A 21,239-nucleotide genomic window follows, 5' to 3' on the forward strand; every position below is an offset into this window, starting at 1 on the left:
TCCATAGATGGTTCTAAAACTGGCTCTATCTGTTTTGGAACACGACAAACAACGGTAGCTACTACATGCGGCATCTCTCATGTTAAAATCATAGCTCTTTAAACATCTTAGAATTTTGCTGAGCCACAGGGAGTCTATAGATGGTAGTGAATTGATTTTAGCCTACAGACACACAAAAATATGAACAAAAAGCAAAGAAAATTAAGTCAGAAAGCCACTATGAACTGCATGTGATTGGATCAAATGTTTTTCTGATTAATGATTTTCTTCAAGGTGCAAAGTCCTGCTGCATGAACAGAGTCTGCACAGCAAGAAGTTCCTATGCTATCAAGAACTTATTTTTATTAAGCATGTTAAGATTTATCACGGACTTTTCTGGGACACCTCTTTTCAGGAAATGCAACTCATACAGTTGTAGACAGCAACATCCCTGTTACAAATGATCAGTGTTGCCATAATCAATCTTCTAGAAGCTATGACGGGATATCCCCTTGCTTATGACCCCACAAAGAAAATAAACCAAATACTTTGAAAGCAAAGCCCTCCTTTATTAAAACAGCAGCCTTGCGTCCCTCCGTTCTCTTTTGGTATCACTCCTTCACCCTTTGAAGAACAGCAAATCCTCCTTCTAAGAACGAATCTGATCTCCCCAGAGTTGCGAAAGCTGAATGAAAGTTGTCCAGAGAGGAACGAACAGATTCAGGCCTCAAGACGGTCAAGCCACAATGCCTATTCCACTGGGTATTTTTCCAGCTACCAAGTTGCACTTACATAGGTATATACATCTTACACTTCCTACTTTCAAATCTCTTTGATGCTTTCTCAGGGAGCCTCTCTCGTTCTGTCTTTAAGGACCAGGGAGAGAATTAGCTTACAAGAACTTGAAAGCTGCTAGTCAATATCGTATTTTCTCCAACAAGGCACATAGTACAAACAAGAGACCAGGCTGTCAAGGTTAAGAAAACCACAAACTAAAATAAAACAACAAACCATATGTACCAAAATTATTTAAGTTTCTCCCTGCTGTTTATGTTTCCCATTGCACATGCCACCTGTTTTGATCAAACTGTCTCACATTTCCACTAGATATTCCACTACTATGAAAGGTCCTGTAAGAGTAGAGAGAATCCTCTCGAGAGCTCCATTAAGTTTGAAATTGTTGCCTGCCTCCTTTTGCTGAGCAGTTTTGAGATCAATTCCAGAAGCGGGAGAACACCTCTCCTGCAACTTCTGCATTTCCCTTCACTTTTTTACTACTTAGAGCAAATTGATATATCAGCAGTTCAGCATGATTGAACCTAAACCACTCATTTTATTTTTAGTGACTGAGGATACAGGTAAGGCTTGTATTTCCTCTGTGGTCCTGGATGGTCATTTTGGCATTCTGGACACAATATTCCATCATTTTCTTTTCAGATGTAGAACCAAGCATTAAGAGCCCTTCCTCGTCACAGAATGTTTTCTGTAGCTAATGCAAACTCATCTCATGCTTTGAGAAACATTTCACATTAATGCTGGCACTGAGTCTTTTAGTTATTCGTTAAAATGTACCACTATTTGCAGACCTGCTATTGGGTGTGAAAAGTTTAAGTCTACTTGGAGGAGCATATTGAAGGTGAAGCACTTCAATAATTTCTTTAAATTGCTCATTTTAAACAATGCTGAAGGTCTTGTTAGTGTACAGAAGGCTCTCTTACCAAGTTCAAGCCTGCCTTTCAATCACTTAAAGCAGAACAGATTGATCACCCTCCTTTGGGGGGAATGGGATCCAAAGATAAACAGACCGCTAGTGAAAGAAACTGAAGAAGAGCTGCTGTTAGTAGACTTAGAGCAAGGGCTTAAGTAACCATCACTGTATTCAATGACAATGCCATAAAAAGCATCTCGCTTGCAGAATCAAATTTAGCATTCTGTTCCTCTCCTTTAAAAGTCACATTTAGTTTCTGGAAGTCCAAAAGACACATTTTCAGCACTTTCTGAGATGAGTTAAGAATCCTGTCTTGCTAATTCTCCAACACGTTTGTTTCATTTTGAAGAAATAATCTTCTAATGACTTAATACCATTCAGTCTCCTCTTTTCTACTACTCGCATTTCATTTCAAGCTGTGACAGCTCTATCTATGCCCTCTTCCCACCTGCTATCCCACTCCAGGGGCTGTCAAGGCATCTGAATTGAGCCTGGGCCTCTGATCCCACAACATTTAAGCTTAAGGATTTTAGCAGCATCCAGAAAGAGTTGTAATTTCAACTCTTGCAAAACAGTCACTATGCCTTCACCTCTTTTTGGAGGTGTAGGATGCTTGCTATTGCCAGCTGACTGTTGCCTCCTAAAGTTTTCCCAAGAGTTTGGGAACCTCTCTCAAGCTACATCATTAAAAGCTTCCAAATTTAGCTTCCAGAGGACCATGAGAGCTAAAACAAATGCGTGGTTTCTAACAAAGAGTGGGCTACACTTAAAAATAAATAAAAAAAAAATCCATATTACTTAGACATGCCCCTATAAGAATAACCAGTATCTGTAGGCAAAATTCCTCTCTGTCTTCCCCATGCTCCGTGTCCTCTTGCCTGCAGGACCACCCTCTCACTCCTTTACCTCACTGTTCCTGCTTGATCTTCCTGGCAGTGAACAACTGCTCCTACAGCCCCTCAGAAGAGGTATATGAAACTAAACTAGACCTAGCTTCTTCTCTCAGATGACCTCTGGGACAATTTCGAAGTACTGTGAGGGGAACTGTTGCTTAATAAGAGCCATCTCACTCAAATTAACTGGAGAAAAATAAATTCCCTGTGCTACAGCCAGCCTCCTGGTGTAAACTTACCCATCACAATGGAGCCCTCTTGACAGCTCTCCTCCTACTAAGACCAAACCCTTACAGCCAATAGAGGAATTACAATGCAGTGTCCAAACTCCAACCTGCATCCCAGAGCCGCAGCGCACAACAAACAAGACAGCACAGCTGTGGCAAGACCCTTCTTTGCAAGTTTCCACGAATGTTTAATAATACATTCCACAGACCTCCTAAATCAAGTACATTCTTATGGATATATTCAGTCATCCATTTCCATTATTGATCATCATGACTAATCACAGCAGTAAGTTTAAAACAAGGAAGGGAACACCCAAATGCACCTCGTGATTACAGTTTTGTCCGTATTTTCAATTTCAAGACGACTTGCAGCTCAACCCTGCTCCTGTCCTAAACATCCTTTAAGGCTCTGCTGCCCAGCCAGCCACTCCTTACCTTCCTAACGCACTTAGCAGACTTCCTCCCCACGCTTAACAGCATTTCCACGGTGCTTTTGTTTTCCAACTACCGCTTTCAGAAGTGTGGCTCTCATGTAAACCTTTGTTTAATGCTAAAGCCATTTTCAAATACTTAATATGAAATTAATTTTAATCCAATTGAGGACGAACAAGGCAGATACATCTGTTTAACAAAATACTATTCCAGACAAGCAAAAGACATTGAATAAAGACCTTTAAAAACATCAAAACAGAAATTCTTCTGTAAACTGAAAAAAAGAAGCACAAAGATGAGAAGTTTTGCATACTGGACAACTTGTGGTTGGATCACAGACAGAGGAGACCAGGACCTTGACAACAACATTCCAATACCAAGTATTTGTTTTCTTTCTACTGCTATAACACTCCATGAGATAACTTGCATAGGCATTTTCCACAAATCTATTATACAAAAGTGTACACTCTGAATGATGAACTGACATATTAGTGGTTATTAACATCTCCTGGCAACCAAAACTCTCCTCAGAAACTGAGAAATCCCAAAGGGTAACCCTAGCTAACCAGGGGGGCACCTCAGAAAAGCTGAACCCATCACTTATCTGAAGTACTTATCACAACAACATTCCTGTAAAAAATTCCACAGCACATGATTCCAACACAAGCTCTCACTCAGAAAATGCTGGTAACAATGAAACAAATTAATGAAAGACTACTGGTTAACTGAGTGCTTAAACTGGTCATTCTACCTCCTGTGACCTACATCAAAAGCCATCCTTAAAAGCCCAGGAGTTAAACTCATACAGATATTATGTCGGATGGACTATGTTCGGATGCTTTAAGCAGTAATGATATGTATTAAAATCTCAGTAGCTACAGGCAATGAATCTGATCTTCACTGCAGCTTCCACAGCAGATTAATTACACGAATTCAGTTAACATACACAAGGTTAAAACTTCCATTACTCCAAAATGCAACCCTGGAAAGTACATGCAGCCTCTTGATGTCCTCACAGTACTGGTATCAGCACCAAAAGGACAGGACTTCCGAAGAGCACGAGACTGTTGACAGTACTGACCTAAGACATCAACCTGTACTGCCCAGCAGCCAAGGGCCTGCCCAGGTCAGTGCCCTCCCTCTGCAGGATGTGGTACTTTGCTGTTCTCCATGTGGAAGAGGGCAGAGAGGTCCCTGCTTCCAAGGGTTAGGAATACTACAGAGAGGGATGCTGAGCTAATTTCTGCTCTTTCTTAGTGATTCCAGATCACAGTCCAGGTGTACTGTTAGCGAGGTACAGAGGAGGTTTAGCTGCTATGGGTTGCTAGACATACTGCTGTTCCCAGCAGACCTGCTCTGGGTCTCAGTCACAGGTTAACTGTTTTTTTTGCACCTGCACATACCTTGATTCTCTACAAACTAATGAACTCTGAAGTGTCTCATTCATCATGTAACTTGCCACAGTTAAACTTAATAACAAGTCAGCTTGTTTGAGAGCATTTGGAAAGAAGACAACTTGGCGGAGACTTGTCTCATGGGTTATTTCCCAGATTCCCCAAACCTGGGGGAAGGAGAGGAAAGCTGCTTATCTTCTTTCTTCCAATTCTCCAAAAGCAAAGGTGTCTTTCTTGTGTCCCCTTGAGAAGACTTGAATCCACAGGCATTTTTCACCACTGGTGCTTCTGCACAGCCACTAACTGGCCCGGGGAATACTTGTGCAACCAGAACAGTATCACAGTTGCCTTCAGTCAGTTTCCAAATAAAGAGAGAAAAAGCTCACCTTCTTTGCACAATGGATGGACCTGTTCATTTTAAGAATTCATACTCAACTGTCATGTCAGCAACAACTCAAAGCAGAAGCTTTGTTCAGCTAGCATGGGAAAAAAAGATTTGGTTGCGGAAAGATTCCTCCTTCCATAGAGATTAAGAGAGACTCTTTCACTCCACCTTCAACAAATTACAAATCGACTTGCCACTCTCAAAAGCACTGTACCAATCAAACTGTTCTCACAAAACAACCCCAGAACATCTGCATCTTTGTAGTACTGAAGTAATGAGTTTGACACACTCAGCTGAGCCCACCACACTGAACAAGTTTCCTCTCCAGCAACATTGCAAGCTGCTGTTTTGCAGATCAGAACAGTCAGTTTCCCCAGATAAAGGCAGCTCCTTCCTGGAAATGGAAGATAGAGCTGCCTTATCTTAGGAAAGAGAAGATAAAAGGTCACTCTTCACTAAGTGGCAAAGTTCTCACCTTGAAAGCTTTGCCCCTTGATTGGCATGGAAAAACCAAGGTCATGGAACTTTTAATCAGACGTCTGCATAATTACTAAATCATTATTAATTATATCAGAGAACCAAGACCTCAGAGGAAAGGCAAAGCAAACAAAGAGCCCAGTGAAGCCTCCTCTGTTGTTGGAAAAAATTGGTAATTAAAAGTCATGAGTGCACCAAAGAGCGAGAGAACAGCATCGCAGTCACTGTTGAGGACTCCGGAGTGACTTGCATACAAAACAGCAGGCTTGTCTCCCCGGGGAAATTACAGGGTACTGCGCTCCACAGCAGTGGCTAGGAGGGGAGGGGGATGAAGAGACAGAGAAAGAACCACTCCTGTTTTATCAATACCTATATTTGCCCCACAGAGAGGTATAGTGCTGGCAACCAGTCCCAAGTTTTTAAGGTGCCTTCCACATGTTTCTGGGAGCTCTAGAAAGCCTTCTCCCAGCCTTATATCATGAAGGGTTCCCATACTGAGAAACGCATGAAAGAATCAGACCTTGTGTTCAACCTAAGCTTACACACAGCCCTTGCCCAGGAGCCTGTGTCCAAACAAAGACTATTTCAATGAAAAACCTTTATTTCCCTCAATGACCTGAGCTCAGCCTTAGTGATGACTCTTTCCCCAGAGGCTGCCTTTCAAATTATCGCTACTAAAAACTGAAGAACTTCAATCTGCCCTTAAAAAAAAAAAAAAACCAACCAAAAACTGAAGAGAAGAATGCCATGGTCCTCCTCACACCATAATAAATCAGCCTAGGTAGTCATGATCCCCACTGAAACCAATAATCAGGCTATGAGAAGATAAATGCTGATATGTTTCTATACCAATGGTATGACACATCATCTCAGGGCACTGAGATATCAAAGATGGCATCGGATGAAAAAAGGCATGACACTATCTATCATCATTTGCAGGCAAACATGAGATCTCTCTGATCTGCTATACAGGTAGTCTTATGGATCCAAACCTAAAGATGGCCTTATGCAAGAGCTGGCAAGTCTGGGCCAAATCCCTGAAGAGGTCAGTTTCGATGGATATGAGACTGTGGCTAGAATAGATGCTCTCATGCGCTCAGCCCTCCCAACATACAAAAAGAGAAGTGCAAAACACCAGAAGCCCAAAGAGAACAGTTTGTAAGTCCCAGAGATCAGAACAAAGAGACATTTTCTACTCCACTGCTCCAAGTACAATGACTCAAAAAGACGTATCTTCAAGATACCCTAAATAAGAAAGTCTCACATTTAAAACATGCGCAAGAAGGAATAATGGATAACTGCAGCAGACGCAGTAATGCAATTTGTGGGAGTCTGCCACTGAATAAAAAATTAATAACAAACAATCTCTGGCTAACAGCAGTCATTTCATTATGCTTAACTTCGATGGACTCAAATCCAATAAACTTCTACTGAAGTGCATCTGGTCCTTCTTTATCCCTTTTCTGAACTTCCATTGCTTGCCAGTGCAATGCCTTTTCACTGCTGCAACCTTATCGCAGTGTTTCCTATGGCTGAATACTAAGCCCCCAACTCCAGCGTGACAGCATCATACCTGTTGAAGATATCACCCGACACCTTTTGCAGATACTGAAGTGTATCTGCCACCTGCTGAACAGTCTCCTCCCTGCGTAAGTCCGGTTGGATCAGGGGGACCGAGTACGTCTGCCCTTCCAAAAAGTGCTTCTGGGCTACTGTAGCCATTGTGCCTAAAGGAAAGAGCAAAGAGGTCATTACAGTAAACACACTTTCATTTTATCACAGCTTTTATTCAGAGACTTCCACTCTCAGCTCCCCTAGTTATTTTAGGAAAGCATTTGCACCAGAATCAGTGAGCTGAGGAGAAAGGCACAAGTAGTAAGGTTGATATACTGGATTTTTAATAAATCCAAGGCAGCCACAGTGAGGTGGGAATCTCTTGCTTACCTGAATGCTTTTGGGAACCATAATTTTATTTTTAGCATGATACTTAACAAATCTCTGCTCAGTACCATGCTGAAAAAGTCCACGCTTTGGAGCGAAGTCAGTTCAGAGTGGCAAAAAGATTTATCAGAAGTCACCCTGTCCCCTCCTCCCATCCTCATATTCCAGATGGATATATTTCAGGTCATTCAACCCTATTAGCAAAATGCAGTATTTCATCTTACACTTCTGCTCCAAGCAACACAACCATCACTCCCTTCCAAGAACAGCAGCTATGAAATTGCAGGGCATGCATGTGCACACACGCCCTCGCTCCAAGTAGGTTAATTAGAGTTCTTCCATTCTGAGACTCCCAGGGACTGCTGGTAGCTTCTGGAGATTGGATTTTTCCTTAGTAACTATCTTGAAAGAAGTCTCCTTATTTTAAGATCCTTTCCCATCTAAAACCTAAATGGTCCCTGGAATCTTCCAGTTGCATTCAACACATGCACCAGAGCAGTATGTATGCTCCTGGATGCAGCTGGGCATCATTCATGTTTCCATCCTGCCAGCCTTGCTCACCTCTTCCTCAGCAATTCCCAAAGTGTCTGCCTCATGTTTTTATTCACAAAAATAATAAAAAAGTTCCCAGGACATGAAGGAGGGTATAGAGAAGAAATCCATTTCTCTGAGCACATTAGAAATTGTAAACTCACAAATACATTACTGTTAGGGCAGTCTGATATATGAACAGAGTAGAGTGTCCATACAGTTCTCTAATCCAAACTCTACCACTAGACCTACACAACTCCCTTTCAAACTTATTTTCTCTGTGTGTCTTGCTCATTCAGACTGTAAAAAAACACAGTCTACAGCTGCTCATTACAGGGTTTCATCACGCAGGGTGCTGTACATCTATCTGAAGAAATATTAAGCTGAAGAGAAGCAAAACAAAGGAAGATCAAAAAGTAAGGTATCAGAAACAGACAGGGATATCTCAGGACACAACACATTCCCTCCGTGCTACTTGGAGGTCTGCAGGAGCTAGTCCAGAGAGCACTGCAGTGTGCAAACTATATTCCACCCTGTATAGCAGAGCAGGCTGCGAACAACACAGAAACACAGACCATACTGGAGAAATTCACAAAACATGAGCCTGAAGAGATAGTTATAGCATAAAACAACAGTTTAATAGATGAAAATTAAAGGTGTCTTCATGCATTCTTTAAATTGCCTATCTTGCTTCACAAAATGAAAAGATATCACATTAAACTTGCCTGCAGCCATTCCTGTACGTTTAAGAAACACCATCCACCCTTTCTGAATTTGTCCTTTCTGATCCTACCACAGCAGGTTAGGAAAGAGTGTCTGTAAAAGCGATGTGGCTGTTTTGGGGTTTTTTTGGGGGGCGAGGGCTGGGGGAGTGTTTAATAACGAATCACGTAAGAGGTAAAAGAAGGAGGAAACCTAGGAGCCTTTCCACAGATAACAAATTTTCAAAATCAAGCCCAGCCATCAGAGGACCTGGCTCTGCTGCAGGAAGCCTAGACCTATTCTGTTTCACTTCATGCTTCACTGGCAGCCAGACTCTCTATCCACACTCTTCAGCGGCAATGTTTGCACACTGATTAGTCTTCTTGACTGCGCCTATTCAGCAGGCAGGAAATTATTATTTAGAGTTGTAAAGCATACAAGTTAATCTGAGAGGAGTACAGCTAATTTTGACATGGCATTTTTCGATCTGCTGACCTCAACTGAGCTTGAATCCTTTTCCTTTCAAATCTACTATTTGACTGACAAAGCAGAACAAGGCGACCAGTTAGTGGCTGTGCAGGGAGCACAGTTAGGAGAGACTTCAGCTCTGGCAGCAACACAAGTTTACGATCCTCACTGTCACTGGTCACAACTCTTCTGTTGCATCAACGCTGCTGATGTTTAGGATGCCTATTTTTAACTCAGATCAGTTCAATGACCCAATTTACTGCAGCCAGATAAACAGCTGTAACTGCCCAGTCATGAAACAGAGTGGGAAGCAGGGGCAAGAAGAGGACTTCTTAAACTTGCCTCACTATCAAAACCATTACTGTGTAATGGTAATCCTGCAGGGCAGGACTGGGAAGGCCAAGCTTTCCACCTCTTGAGGCCAGATGAGATTATACAGCTCCAGTATGATTTCCCAGACTCTCACCGCTCCTAATTCTCTCAGTGACCTTTCTAAAGCCAAGCTCTGTTCAGCTGCTGACAGACAGATGCTCACACTCAGAAGCAGCACTCCTCTAGCTACTACCAAACTGTTTCTTTCCTCTCATTTGGAAGCTGCAGACTGGTCTTCAGGACCAACTGCTCCCTTGCAAAGAGAGGAGGACACAGCAGTGGGGCAAAGCAGGAAAAGCCCAGCCCCAGTGCTCCCGCTTGCACTGTCACAGTTCCGCTGATCGTAAACTTCTGTTTCACAGGTTCTCAAGACAGCCTCTAACACGAGCTCCAGATTCTCACTCTTCCTAAAAAAAACACATTGGAGAAACATGGTAGACTTTGTGGGAACTGCTATTGGAGGCAGATACAAGACACAATTCTTCCTGTGCAAGCTAACAAATTAGAGATTTATAGCAAGAAAGAGGAAAACCAGCAACAGCCTTCTGGATGACAAGACTCAGGCAAAATCCCATGCTACCACTGCAATTTATTACCTCTTGTAACCAGACTAACCGGAGAAACAAGCCAGTTTTACAAACACTTTGAGTAAAGGCCTGATCATGCACTTAGAATAAAAGCAGAATTGCTTCCCATAACGATCAGAGACTGAGGCAACAAGGAAGATTTTAACAGGGAAAACTCAAAGTATTCCCAACAAAACTCAGGAAGGAAAGCAAAGACTGAATATCGCTCAGTAAGACTGACTCTTCCTTTGTCTCAACCTCAGTGCACTGAGAAGGAAGCAGCACATTTCCTTGCCATGCTCCGTTATCAGAATTAGGCATTACATAGAACTAAACTGCTGCAGATTAGAAACATCTTAGCTCTCTCACTCTGCCCAATGGATGCCAAGCCTTCACGTAACATACACACCAAAGACGCTTAGACATGGAAACGACTTCCACAAAGCAACAAACTGGTTCCAGTGTCACTCCAGAATCTTAAAAGTGAGGTGGTGTGTTTCAGCAGAAAGCGTGGCATCCTGGAACTATGATGGCTGACATGAAATATTCAGATGCTACAGTGAGAAATGGGAATATATAACCCCAAAGCAAGTATGATTCAGAAGAGCAGATGTCAGATCACCCAAGAGATTTAATCATTAGCCATGCAACCACCTGTGGGTCACACAAAGCAGAAGAAACAACAACACAGCTCTTTTTTTGTCATCAAAGAGGATCTGGAAAAGAGCTGCAGCATCTGGGGGCTTCAGCAACTCTTTATCCAATTATTTTTTCTATGTCAACTTTCATGATCAAGACAAACGTGCTCTGCTGTTATATAATAACCTCATTTGCCTTATTAAATTGAAAACAAAGAGAAGAAGGTTGTTTTCTCACTGAACCACCTGCTTACAAGTGCTATATCCTGATTTAGAAGCTCTGACTAGAGCTAGCAACTGCTCAGATTTGCACTTTTGCCTTAGGCTGTAGTCTACACCTTTAACCTCGAGCAAGCTGGTACAAAGCTTGTCAGGGCTGGTGGCTATCCCTCCACATCTAAAGCTGCTGTCTCCCGCTCAGTTCCAACATTCACACTAGCAAAAGCTGAGCCAAACAACAGCAGTGGGAAACGCAACATCAGCCTCCACCAGACTGTCTTCCCTTTCCTAAAGACTTACACCAGGATAGACACAGGCTGAGCACTCCAAGGTTTTCAAGTATTTGGAATCAGCAAGTGGTCATACTGTTCAATCATCACAGGCAAGTCTAACACTCTGACGGCTACATAGAGATTTGCAGCTCCGAACCCAGAGAAGGAAGTATACAATTCACTGCTTCAGATAGGTAGAGAAACACTCCACCTACTTTGCTCACCTCTTGGGTTACTTGCCCCTGGATCCAAGAATACAACTCCTTATGTCAAGGCTAAGCCCAAGAGGACTTGTTACAGAGCAAACAGTCTGTAAAAGAAGCAACACTCAGTTCTAAGTTCTTTAGAAAATATTGCTCTGTGGAGGATCAATCACTGGGATGATTATCTACAAACATAAAAAAACCCCCACAATCTTAAAATATCCTAATTTTTCAAGGGTAAACAAAGGCAGTATTATAATAATTTGGCTGCCCTCAACACAGGCAGACACTGTAAAGCTATATACAAGCACTTACCAGATACATACTTCGCTACGAAAATAAAGGGAGAATAAAGCAAGCCACCAACAATACTTGCTTCCTTAATATGCTTCAAGAAATCAAAAAAAGGGAGTTCATGGGAGAAGAGGGCTTAAATACTTTGAAAAAATGCAGTGTATATTCTTCAAAGATACAAGGGCTGCTTCAGCAATTACTGTGCTGCTGCTTCTGTCACTGCACTGGAAAGGCAGCATGAACTAAAGGCCTTTGATTCTCACATGCAGTAACATCTCCAAGAAGAAGTGACAGGCTCTCTCTAGCCCGGTCTCTCCTTTGTAGGACCCTAATAAAAGATCAATGCCTTGTAGCCACCTGCAAGGACACAGAGACCAGCAACATACAACAAAACACAAGTCTGCGCATCCCTCACCACATACCACACTACATCACCACCGCCAGGATGGTTCTACAGTGGGAAAAGACCAAGTCACAAATGAACTACAGGTTAAGATTAAACACACTCAAAAGATGGAGTAGAGACAGCCTTTGGGCACAGCTTATCACGAGGTGCTGTCTCCATTGAGAGAGGAAAGTCACATCCATAACTCAGTTCACAGTGAGAAGTGATCCCAAATTCCTCTCTGACAATCATTTCTTACACACAATACTTTGTCATGTTTACCTGGATAAATGTTGTCCCATTCTGGCTGACAATAACAGACCCCTGTTATTCTCGCTTTCCTCTGCTTCTCTAGCGTACTACATCAGCACGTTGCTTGCAATACCTAAATGCAGCTTTCAGAGCTCACAAAGCTCCCAGCTGCTACCATTTCAGTTGTGTGTCTCATGGCAAACTTCTATTACTGCACACTAAACTACTCTGTAACACTGTGCTTAATACACTACTACATCATCCCCATTCTCTATTTTTTCTCAAACCATGATCAAATCTGCTGACATATTCAAGTCAATACGCTGGTTGTACTAGAAGCTTGCCTAGAAGCCCTTCCAACAAAATATCAGAATGAACTCCTCCAAGGGAAAAAAAAAAAAAAAATAATTGTATCACCTTGCCCTCCACAGATAAAGTACACTCCTGTGAGCTTACCAGGCACAACGCCAGGGAGCTGTATTTTTAAAAAAGACTTAAAATGCTAAAAAAGTGAAAGACATCATTGATTATGCTCCTCCTGTTAAGGGACAGGACAAGGCAGTGTGTGCACATGCATTCATCCAGATGTAGACATGGAACTGAAATGAAAGCTACAAGTTGCTCATGCTCTGGTGGTAAAGGCAGCACACGAGCCTAGATGTAAGTCTTGTTTTACTGTGCAGCAAAAGATCGTTCTGCCCTGTGCTGGCATTCACTGGTGGGATTGAAATTTAGTCCTCCAGCAGAGCACACAAGAGGTAACTATCCTTGGTAGGGGAGCAGGATGTATTTCCAGCAGCGAGACAAGAGGTTCACCACAGTCTCTGTGCTAAGCCAACGATACCTTTTTTCGGGGGGGCAGGGAGGGGAAGGGAGGAGGAGAGAAGTACTTTGATAAGTTAAGAGGATGAAAAGTCTATTTATATTTTTTAATTAACCATGTTCTACAGTGTTATTAAGCAGCAATCAAAGATGCAGATGCTACTGATTTGATTGGCAAGAGGTGCACTGTGCTGAATATTAAGGAACTCTGCCCCTATAAATAGGTCTAATCACCATCTGAAGGCTGGAAGGCAGTGATGAAAGAAAACATTAATAAGACTGTAATTAGGCCCTGTAGCAGGCTGTACTCCACCAGGGTGCTCCTGTTACTAGACGTCTCTTATAGTAGCATCCTCAAACTCTGTTGTAGACGTTACTGCTTTGGGTCTCAAGACCTCTAGTAGCTATTTTAGACAAAGCTACGAAGACTGGGGTTTCTGCATCTTTGGAGGGCCCGGCATTGGTTAAGATTTTATTTCCCAGTACCCTTTTTGGAGCAAGAGAGCTCTCCTTTCCAGCTGTCCCAGCTGCCCACTCTCAATGAGTGAATTAAAGTGGGAAGCTGGAGCTCCCCAGGCACAGAGACTTGCCAGGGGTGCAGGAAAGTGAGAAGCTTTAGAAGCTATTGCTCTCCCTCCCGCTCAGAGCAGCGGGAGCACATCATGGCCACATCTACATCACAAAGTTAACCTAGCCACAGCTGTAAAAGCCATTTCTGCTCCTCTACTCCAGCTCTAGAGATTCTTACTCAGTCTCATCAACCTCATACTTTCAGCCTGTCCTTACAGTACAGCATTACCTCAGAACAACAACAAAAAGTCTGTGTAGAAAATGAAACCTACAAGGCATCTCCTGCTACATGCCGATACCTCCAGAAGTAGCTCATTGATATGGGGCTGCCTGAACAGTCAAAATCTTTTCAAAAGGAGTCTGCCTCTCACATCACACCACAGTCCTGCAGAAACAGCAGAGCGCTGAGAAGCCTGACCTGATACTCAGCAGGACTTGGGGGCCAGCACTGCTTTTCACACACTGTGCATCCTGGCCCTGTGGGCCACTATTCTGCTTGGAAACGGCAGAAGTGGATTCCATCACTGAAGCAGTCTCACCTCATCTGTCCCAGCAGCAGCTGCAGGAAAAGGAAAAGTTTCTTCTGCTGCACCGGTAGGCAGAAGAATTACTTAGTGTCTTACTTAGTAATTACTTAGTGTCATAACGCCACTTAGTTCTCCATATCCAAATGGTGTGGAACTACTGGCAGTTATCACACAGGTGGTATCTCGCACATTTGGGTATCACAAGAACATCATGCTGCACCACGATGTCAGCTACAGTGCTAGGGTAGCTGAATCTAGGTACTATCAATAGCTGTTTAGTTCAACCCAACATATCCTGGGATCTGCATGAAAGGTACCCCAGATCCATCCAATTGAAATACATGTTTTGCTCAATCTACTGCCTATCAACATTGTACTAGGAAAAGGTATCAAGGTAATGCTATGAAGAGATTCACTTTTGGAAACAGCAAGAGAGACTCTGTTATGAAGCTCACATCCAAAACCCCAACACTTTTTTTTTTCCCCCCAGTTAATTCCCTAAGTTGCAGAGGGAACACAATAAATAGGCTGCTTTGCAACAACAGAGCAGCTTACTGACATCGTTTCTGTAAACTGAGTGCCTGATAGAAACATGTCTCCCTGGATCATGGGCTATGTCAGAGACCAACAAACACTCATTGCTACTTATGTGTTTGTCCTATCCTGCTAGTTCTGCAATAAAAGCTGATCCTTCCTGAGCACTCAGAGCCACCAAAGGAAAACCAATGGACTGTCAAAAGTCTAATTCTGAAAGCATGAGCCCAGTATTTAAGGCATCCCCTTCTCAAGAAGCCAGGGCCTGTTAAGACCTTCGGCTCGGACACAGTGCTTTGAAAGAAACAGCAGCTACTGCAGCTACTCAAGACAGATGAAATCTGTGAGCAATATGACATTAAGACATTATTGACAGGTAACTAAATGCACATGAACTGAAGGATCCAGTTTCCTACCAGCAGCATTGTCTCTTGGATCACGTAAGTGTGGGCCTGAACCAATACATCAGTAGGCTTTGTGATTATTGTCAGAGACTCTCCCTTTCCCTAAAAACTGCTCAGAGTCACTTAGATTTGTTGGTTTGTCACCTACTACACTGCCATATTCCACTTAGGCTAAAGAGAAAGAATCAAAATTTGAGATCTTGGAGCCCAGCTTTACAATAGCGTACGGCAACTCCCTGGCAAATTGCAAAATACCTGACATTTAAAGATGGATCACGTAAAATCAAATGACACTAACTCTCCAGATGACAGAATGCTATTTCATTAAATTATGTTTTATAGACAATCTGAAAGGTAGGGACTTAAAATAATGTAGAGGTGCACTTCAGTCCTCTCAGCTCCACAAGGTAAGATGGCCTCTAAGCCACTACTGACTTCAAGACAATCTTTCTTCTCAATGCAGAGCTCTGCTTTGTGAAGGACAGACCATGAGGCACTGAGCTGCAGGCTGCATCACCTTGCTGAGAAAGTCCTGTCCTCTAAGCACAGGCTGAAATTGATTTCCTTCATCTAGACACATAAAGCTCATTTTGATAGACAGATGTTGATATCTAAAGTTAATCAGACAGCCCACTCTGCAACTGTCACCTATGGCTCTCACCATTAATGGACACAATCAGGCGCTCTAATGAACAATTGATCTGATTCTACGGCAGCCAACTAAAACTGACTAAAAGTGCTGTGCTAATTGCCTGCTTTCCCTTCCTCTCACTATTTATTATAAAGGAAGCCTAAGCAAATAGCTTGGCTACACCTACAATACAGAAATCAAAAGTAATGTTGAGAATCCCAGCCCAAACAGCCAGACACAGCTCTTCATTCTCTTTCCTAAACGAGAGCACTTTGGTTTTGTACGCCTAAAGCATACAGAAGCCACCAGCTATGCCAAAAGTCCCTTGGAAGGCCGCTTCCCTGCAGTAAGTTCTCTTGAATACTGGAGTGTTTCAAAAGCAGGCTAGCTGAAACACTGCTGTAGTGCTTCCTCCAGAATGTTTGATTCAGAAAAATGAGGAGCTGTTCAATCTTACTATCAGACCACAGCAACAAATACATACTTCCAAAAACACAGCGCTTTCCAATTAAAAAAAAAAATTATTCCAGTTAATTTTTCCCTATGATTTTCTGATGCAAAAATCAGCTTCAGTCTCCTGCACAGTGATCTTAGCTGCAGATCTAACTATTGCCACATCTCACTGCCACAAACCCTAACTAGCATGTCCTACTTTTCACCTCCACATTCAGTACCCTCTGCTCCAAAGTTTGGGAGTTTTATAGCACTTGTAACCCACATGCACTGCGTTACAATGGATCTTGAGATATTTAATGAAGGCAACAACCAAATCAAACTGGCAACTAAACCAGTTCCTGACCGTTTTACACATTCAAAAGCAAGGGGAACGCTTGCATTTCTGCAAGATGACAGGAGGGGAACTCACTCACTGTAAGGAAGTGCCTTCAAGCCTGTTCACATTTGCCAGAAGGAATATCCCTACAGGGTGGCCTGGATGACAGGAACCAACAAAAGTTGGGTCAAAAGATAGACACCTGGGAAATTAATAACCCAGGAAATAAGCTGCTGGATGGACTATTTTCTGGCTAAGGTTGTCTCATGAAGAGGTCTAAGTGGAGCTGATTAGCTACAGAAATTCCTTTTTGAGTAATAAAAATGATTCCCTTCAAGCTCAAACACCACAGCCACAGGAAACATAACAATTTCAGACATAACCCTCTCTTCCTCTGCACACTACCTTTAATCTAAAAAAAATCATAAAAATAAAATCTGCCTTGCTTTCAGGCTTATCTCAGTACTATTCTCCCCCAGACCTCAATTTCTACCCTTCTCTTTAACTGCTCAGGCTGTGCAGTGACTGCAGTTACCTGGTATTACCAGACCCTGGAAGCCAGACTGCAAAGTAGCTCCCAGGGATTATCTGCTTTCAGTTTTCTTGCCAACAAACTTCTGAGTTGAGAGAAGAGAACAGCACTTTATCGGAAGGAACGAAGATTAAAAACTCATTTAAATATCCAGAGTGATAGAAGAGGACAGCAGTCTGTGCTGCTCTGAGAGTGCCTCAGGCATTTTTCTGCTGAGGGCTGTGAGGTGTGATTATTTCCCTACAACCAAAGCATCCCAGGAATACAGAGGTATATCGGGCAGTCTTTACATTTCAGTTTTACTACTCAGACAAGACAAAATAATTACATATCAGGAGAACTTATCAGTCCATAGCTAACCTTCCTAAAAGAAAGTCTAAACAAGAGACAGTTGATGGGAGCACCTCTGATTCCCTGGACAACTGAAACGCAGAAAGCCTCTACAAGGACATGCCGAAGTCAGCTTGCTTCCAGCCCTTGCCTCTGGCAAGAGCAGCACTATCTGCTCCGCTTCCTTTCACTGCTCAAGGAAGGCTCCGTATTTCAGAGGACTGGCAAGAAATAGGGACACTTTTTAGCTTCTACCTCATCTACTCCAAGATAGGTCAATCCAGACTGCAAATCACCGCCAGCAACACCCGCTGTGCAACCTAAATGAAATAAATAGGTCATCTCAAGCAAACTCCTAGCTGACATTTGCCTGAATCATGTGAAATGCCACAACCACAGCCGGCACTATCCCACAGTCCTTGTTGGAAGCTGCACTGCAAAAGCAAGAAAAGTCGAGAATTAGCCTACTCTCCCCAGGGATGAAAAGCCTCCTCTTTTTGAAGAGGCCTTTGGGAAAACCCAGGTGTTATCCAACCACTCAACATCTGAATCTCACCATTTAAAAAAAAAAAAAAAGGAGTAAAAAAACCTCACCACAATAGGACTTCCGTCAATTACTAAAACAAATACTAACAATAACGACCACTCCTGGATGTGGATTCTCAGTGTTCCCTATGTCCATCAGCAGCCTTTCTTCATATGCATAGCTAGGTCTAGTAGCCCTGGGGTCTTTTTACTGCCAGCTAACTCATTCTTTATTTTGAACATAGAAAAAAAATCAATACAATAGATGCTTTTATCACAATAGCATTTGGGTTCACTTGCAAATACGTGTTTTTACTTGACAGATAGTTACAACACCACAGCTACCAGCTTGGGAGTGAGGAACGTGCCCCTGTGCAATTTAAAGGCAATCCATACTAAAACTGATTTGCCAGTACTCCAGGTAGCCAATTATGTTGAGGCACTGATGGATTACACATTGCAGTTTCTATAATCTGTGGTGTTCTCCGAATTAGCTGATAATTAATAGCAACCAATCGGTACTTGGAACAGTACGAAACCTCTACAATTCTATGACAAGCCATTAGCTAACTTTCTGAGTAAAAATCACTTAATCCGCATCCGCGAGTCCTCTGACCCTCTATCTTGGACACCTTTTTCTCTTTTTTGCAACTTTCTTCAGGCTGCAGCATCTAGCTGTCTATCCCTACCGGATACCTAACCTGCATGGAAAGGCGGCATCACCTTTCCCAATTCCCAGAACGCAATGTTGAGTCTAAGCGTCCCATACGCCATTGCTAACTGGCGATTTCCATGCTCCATGCTTGCCTGGCAGGATTTCCAACCTATTTCGTGCCTTAGCACTGAAGCACCGCACGAAAAGTGTAACAAGAGATTTCCTAAGCCCCTTGTCCCACCCGAACAGGTATCGCACGACTCTCATCTCACATTACCAAGCAATTCTTCCCAAGACCTGACAGAGTCCCCGACGAGCAGAGCCCGTGGTCGCCAGAAGCGTTTCACCGGCAGGTGACAGGCCGCAGACCCGCGGCAGCGCCTCACGGGCGCTCGGAGGGCCGTGCCAGCGTAACGGGAGAGACCCCACCCCCCCCCCCCCCCGAGCCCTGTCTCCCCGCCGCCGAGTCCAACCGAAGCTGCTCCTCTCCTCTCCACGCCGCGCCGCGGGGACACCCCCCACACCCGACCGGGCCGCCCCGACCGGCCCCGGGCGCTGCGCACGGAACCGCGCGGGGGCGGAGGGCCCGGCCCGGCCCGGCCCCGCCCCGCCCCCCTGCAGCCGCGCCGCGCCCGGCGCGTGCTCCCTGCCGTGCCGCGCGCCCCTCACCTGTCGCCAGCCAGCCACGCCCCGGCACCGGGCAGGAAGCGGCGCCCTGCACGGCTTCCGCCCCTAGTTTGCCGTCACTTCCGCCCGGTTAGGCCGTCTCACGGCAAGCCCCTGGGCGCAGCCCGGGGGGGTGGGACTGCGCATGCGCCCGGTAGAGGGCGGGGCGTGGGGCGTGGGGCGTGGGGCGTGGGGCGTGGGGCGTGGGGCGTGGGGCGTGGGGCGTGGGGCGTGGGGCGCTCTCCGGCGGAGGGGAGCGTCGGCCATGTTGTGGTGCGCAGGCCGCCAGCCCGTTCCCCATCTGAGCCCTTCCCTGGCGCTGCTGCCTTCCCCTGTGCCCCGGTCCCTGTGCTGGCCTGGGCCCCGGCGGCCTGCCAGGCTGAGGCGGTGGGCTGCAGGAGCTGGCGGCCTGCCTGCCCTGTGACAGGGTGCAGGCGGCTCAAGGCCCCCACCGAGGCCCGTCAGAGCACGGCTGGGTGCCTCGCAAGGGAGGTGATGGGCCTCCAGTACCCCTCCGCTGGCCCGGCAGAGCACAGCAGTTCTGTGAGCAGTACCCTGCCACGAAGAGGAGGGGCTGTTGGCACAGCTCTCGGCCTGGTCCCTGCCCATATGTTGCAGAATCACGGCTTGAGAGAAAATCCCAGAGATGTTGTTTTTTTCGTTGCCATGTTCAGCCCTGCCTCTGTGCCTGGCTGCTTTTTTGCTTCCATGTATCTGGTACAGAGCATGGCAAGCAAAAGGGGAATCTATGACTCATACGCTTGCTTGTTTTCTTTCCAGTGCTCGTGTTTAGAGTAGGGCAATTTAAAAATAGACTATAAAATACTGATTTTTTTTTAAAGTACGTTCTCCTAGTTTTCTTTTGTCCTTTTTATACTCCCTTTATACATACATTCAAGCAACCAAGTTATTCCAGAACAAATGTTCATGAAAGGTGAATTTCAGGAGTGCATCTGTAAATATTAAACCAACATTTTAAAGGGGTACGTGCTACACCTGACAGAGGTATTCACATGTTCGTCCACTTCAGCATCAGAAACAATTCCTCAAGACATTTAAGCAGTTAGAACTTAACACTATTTGAATAGGAAATACCAGTTTTGGAATGCACACAGGGAACATCTGTGATTGATATGTAGCATTAAAAACAGTGCACAAGGAGAAAAATGAGCCAAGCCTCTTCGAGCAGTGAATGCACTTGAAGACGTAAGGACCCGCTCATGCATATTCAACTCAGGGAAAAAGGGTAAACCCGTTACATAAATTACCTGTTGCAGATTCTTTGCTCAGTTTCCAGTCCTTTCCAGTGGGAAGCGTGGACTGAAGCGGGGGAGTGATGTTAGACCTGATGGAGTTGCAAAGGAGATCAGGAGCCGGCAGCAGCAGCTTCTCTGTTTCAGAGCCTGCAGGAGAGTGCAGTGATTGCCCCTGTGATGTTTTAATGATGGGCTTGGTAAGACCCGTCAGTACGGAGAGTGTAGGAGTGCAAGGCCTAAGAGCTAAGGATCAGAGCAAGAGCTACTGAAAATCCCTGTAAGGGAAGAAGGTTATGAGGATTGGAAAATCCTGCCAAAAACTCAAAGCAGACAAAAAAGCAGATCTAGCCGAATCTGAGCAAGGAGCGTGTGTGTGTGGGTGTCAGGACCTGTCAAAAACAAAATAGGGAAGCGGATGTAAGAAGCAACAATCCAATCTATTCTGATCCAATTTTATTTATATATTGCTGACGGAAAGCCCTCCAAATGCTTTCCGCTGCTTGGATAAAAATCCAATTCAAGGCATTTATAAAATTCAAGAGAAACCAAGAGGTGATGGCAGACTGACACAGCCTCTTCCCATGTTCCCCTCCCAGCCACCCCGCAAGAGAAGCCCGTGGGTTTGCAAAATCCATCATGAAAAGGCAAAAACAGAGCTAACGCACAGAGAGAGAAAG

The 21,239-nt window shown here is 44.3% G+C and overlaps 1 protein-coding gene across 2 annotated transcripts in view; it reads right to left on the bottom strand.

Moving 5' to 3' along the window:
* Nucleotides 1-19,343, bottom strand: part of WASHC1 (WASH complex subunit 1) — a 45,544-nt gene extending 26,201 nt beyond the window's left edge. Inside the window, exons 1-2 of one of the 2 annotated variants that reach the window (XM_086611199.1) lie at nt 19,310-19,343; nt 7,069-7,222 (exon numbers count right to left, since the gene is read on the bottom strand). In XM_086611199.1, coding sequence (XP_086467325.1) covers nt 7,069-7,217 — 149 coding nt within the window. In that variant the 5' untranslated portion in view covers nt 7,218-7,222; nt 19,310-19,343. Of the gene's footprint in view, nt 1-7,068; nt 7,248-19,309 lie in introns of those variants that run through there. The other variant, XM_009984271.2, reaches the window with a different exon arrangement.
* Between the last annotated feature and the right edge of the window lie 1,896 nt (nt 19,344-21,239).

The sequence above is a fragment of the Tauraco erythrolophus genome, chromosome 4 (assembly GCF_009769465.1).
Source record: "Tauraco erythrolophus isolate bTauEry1 chromosome 4, bTauEry1.pri, whole genome shotgun sequence".
Classification (NCBI taxonomy): domain Eukaryota; kingdom Metazoa; phylum Chordata; class Aves; order Musophagiformes; family Musophagidae; genus Tauraco; species Tauraco erythrolophus.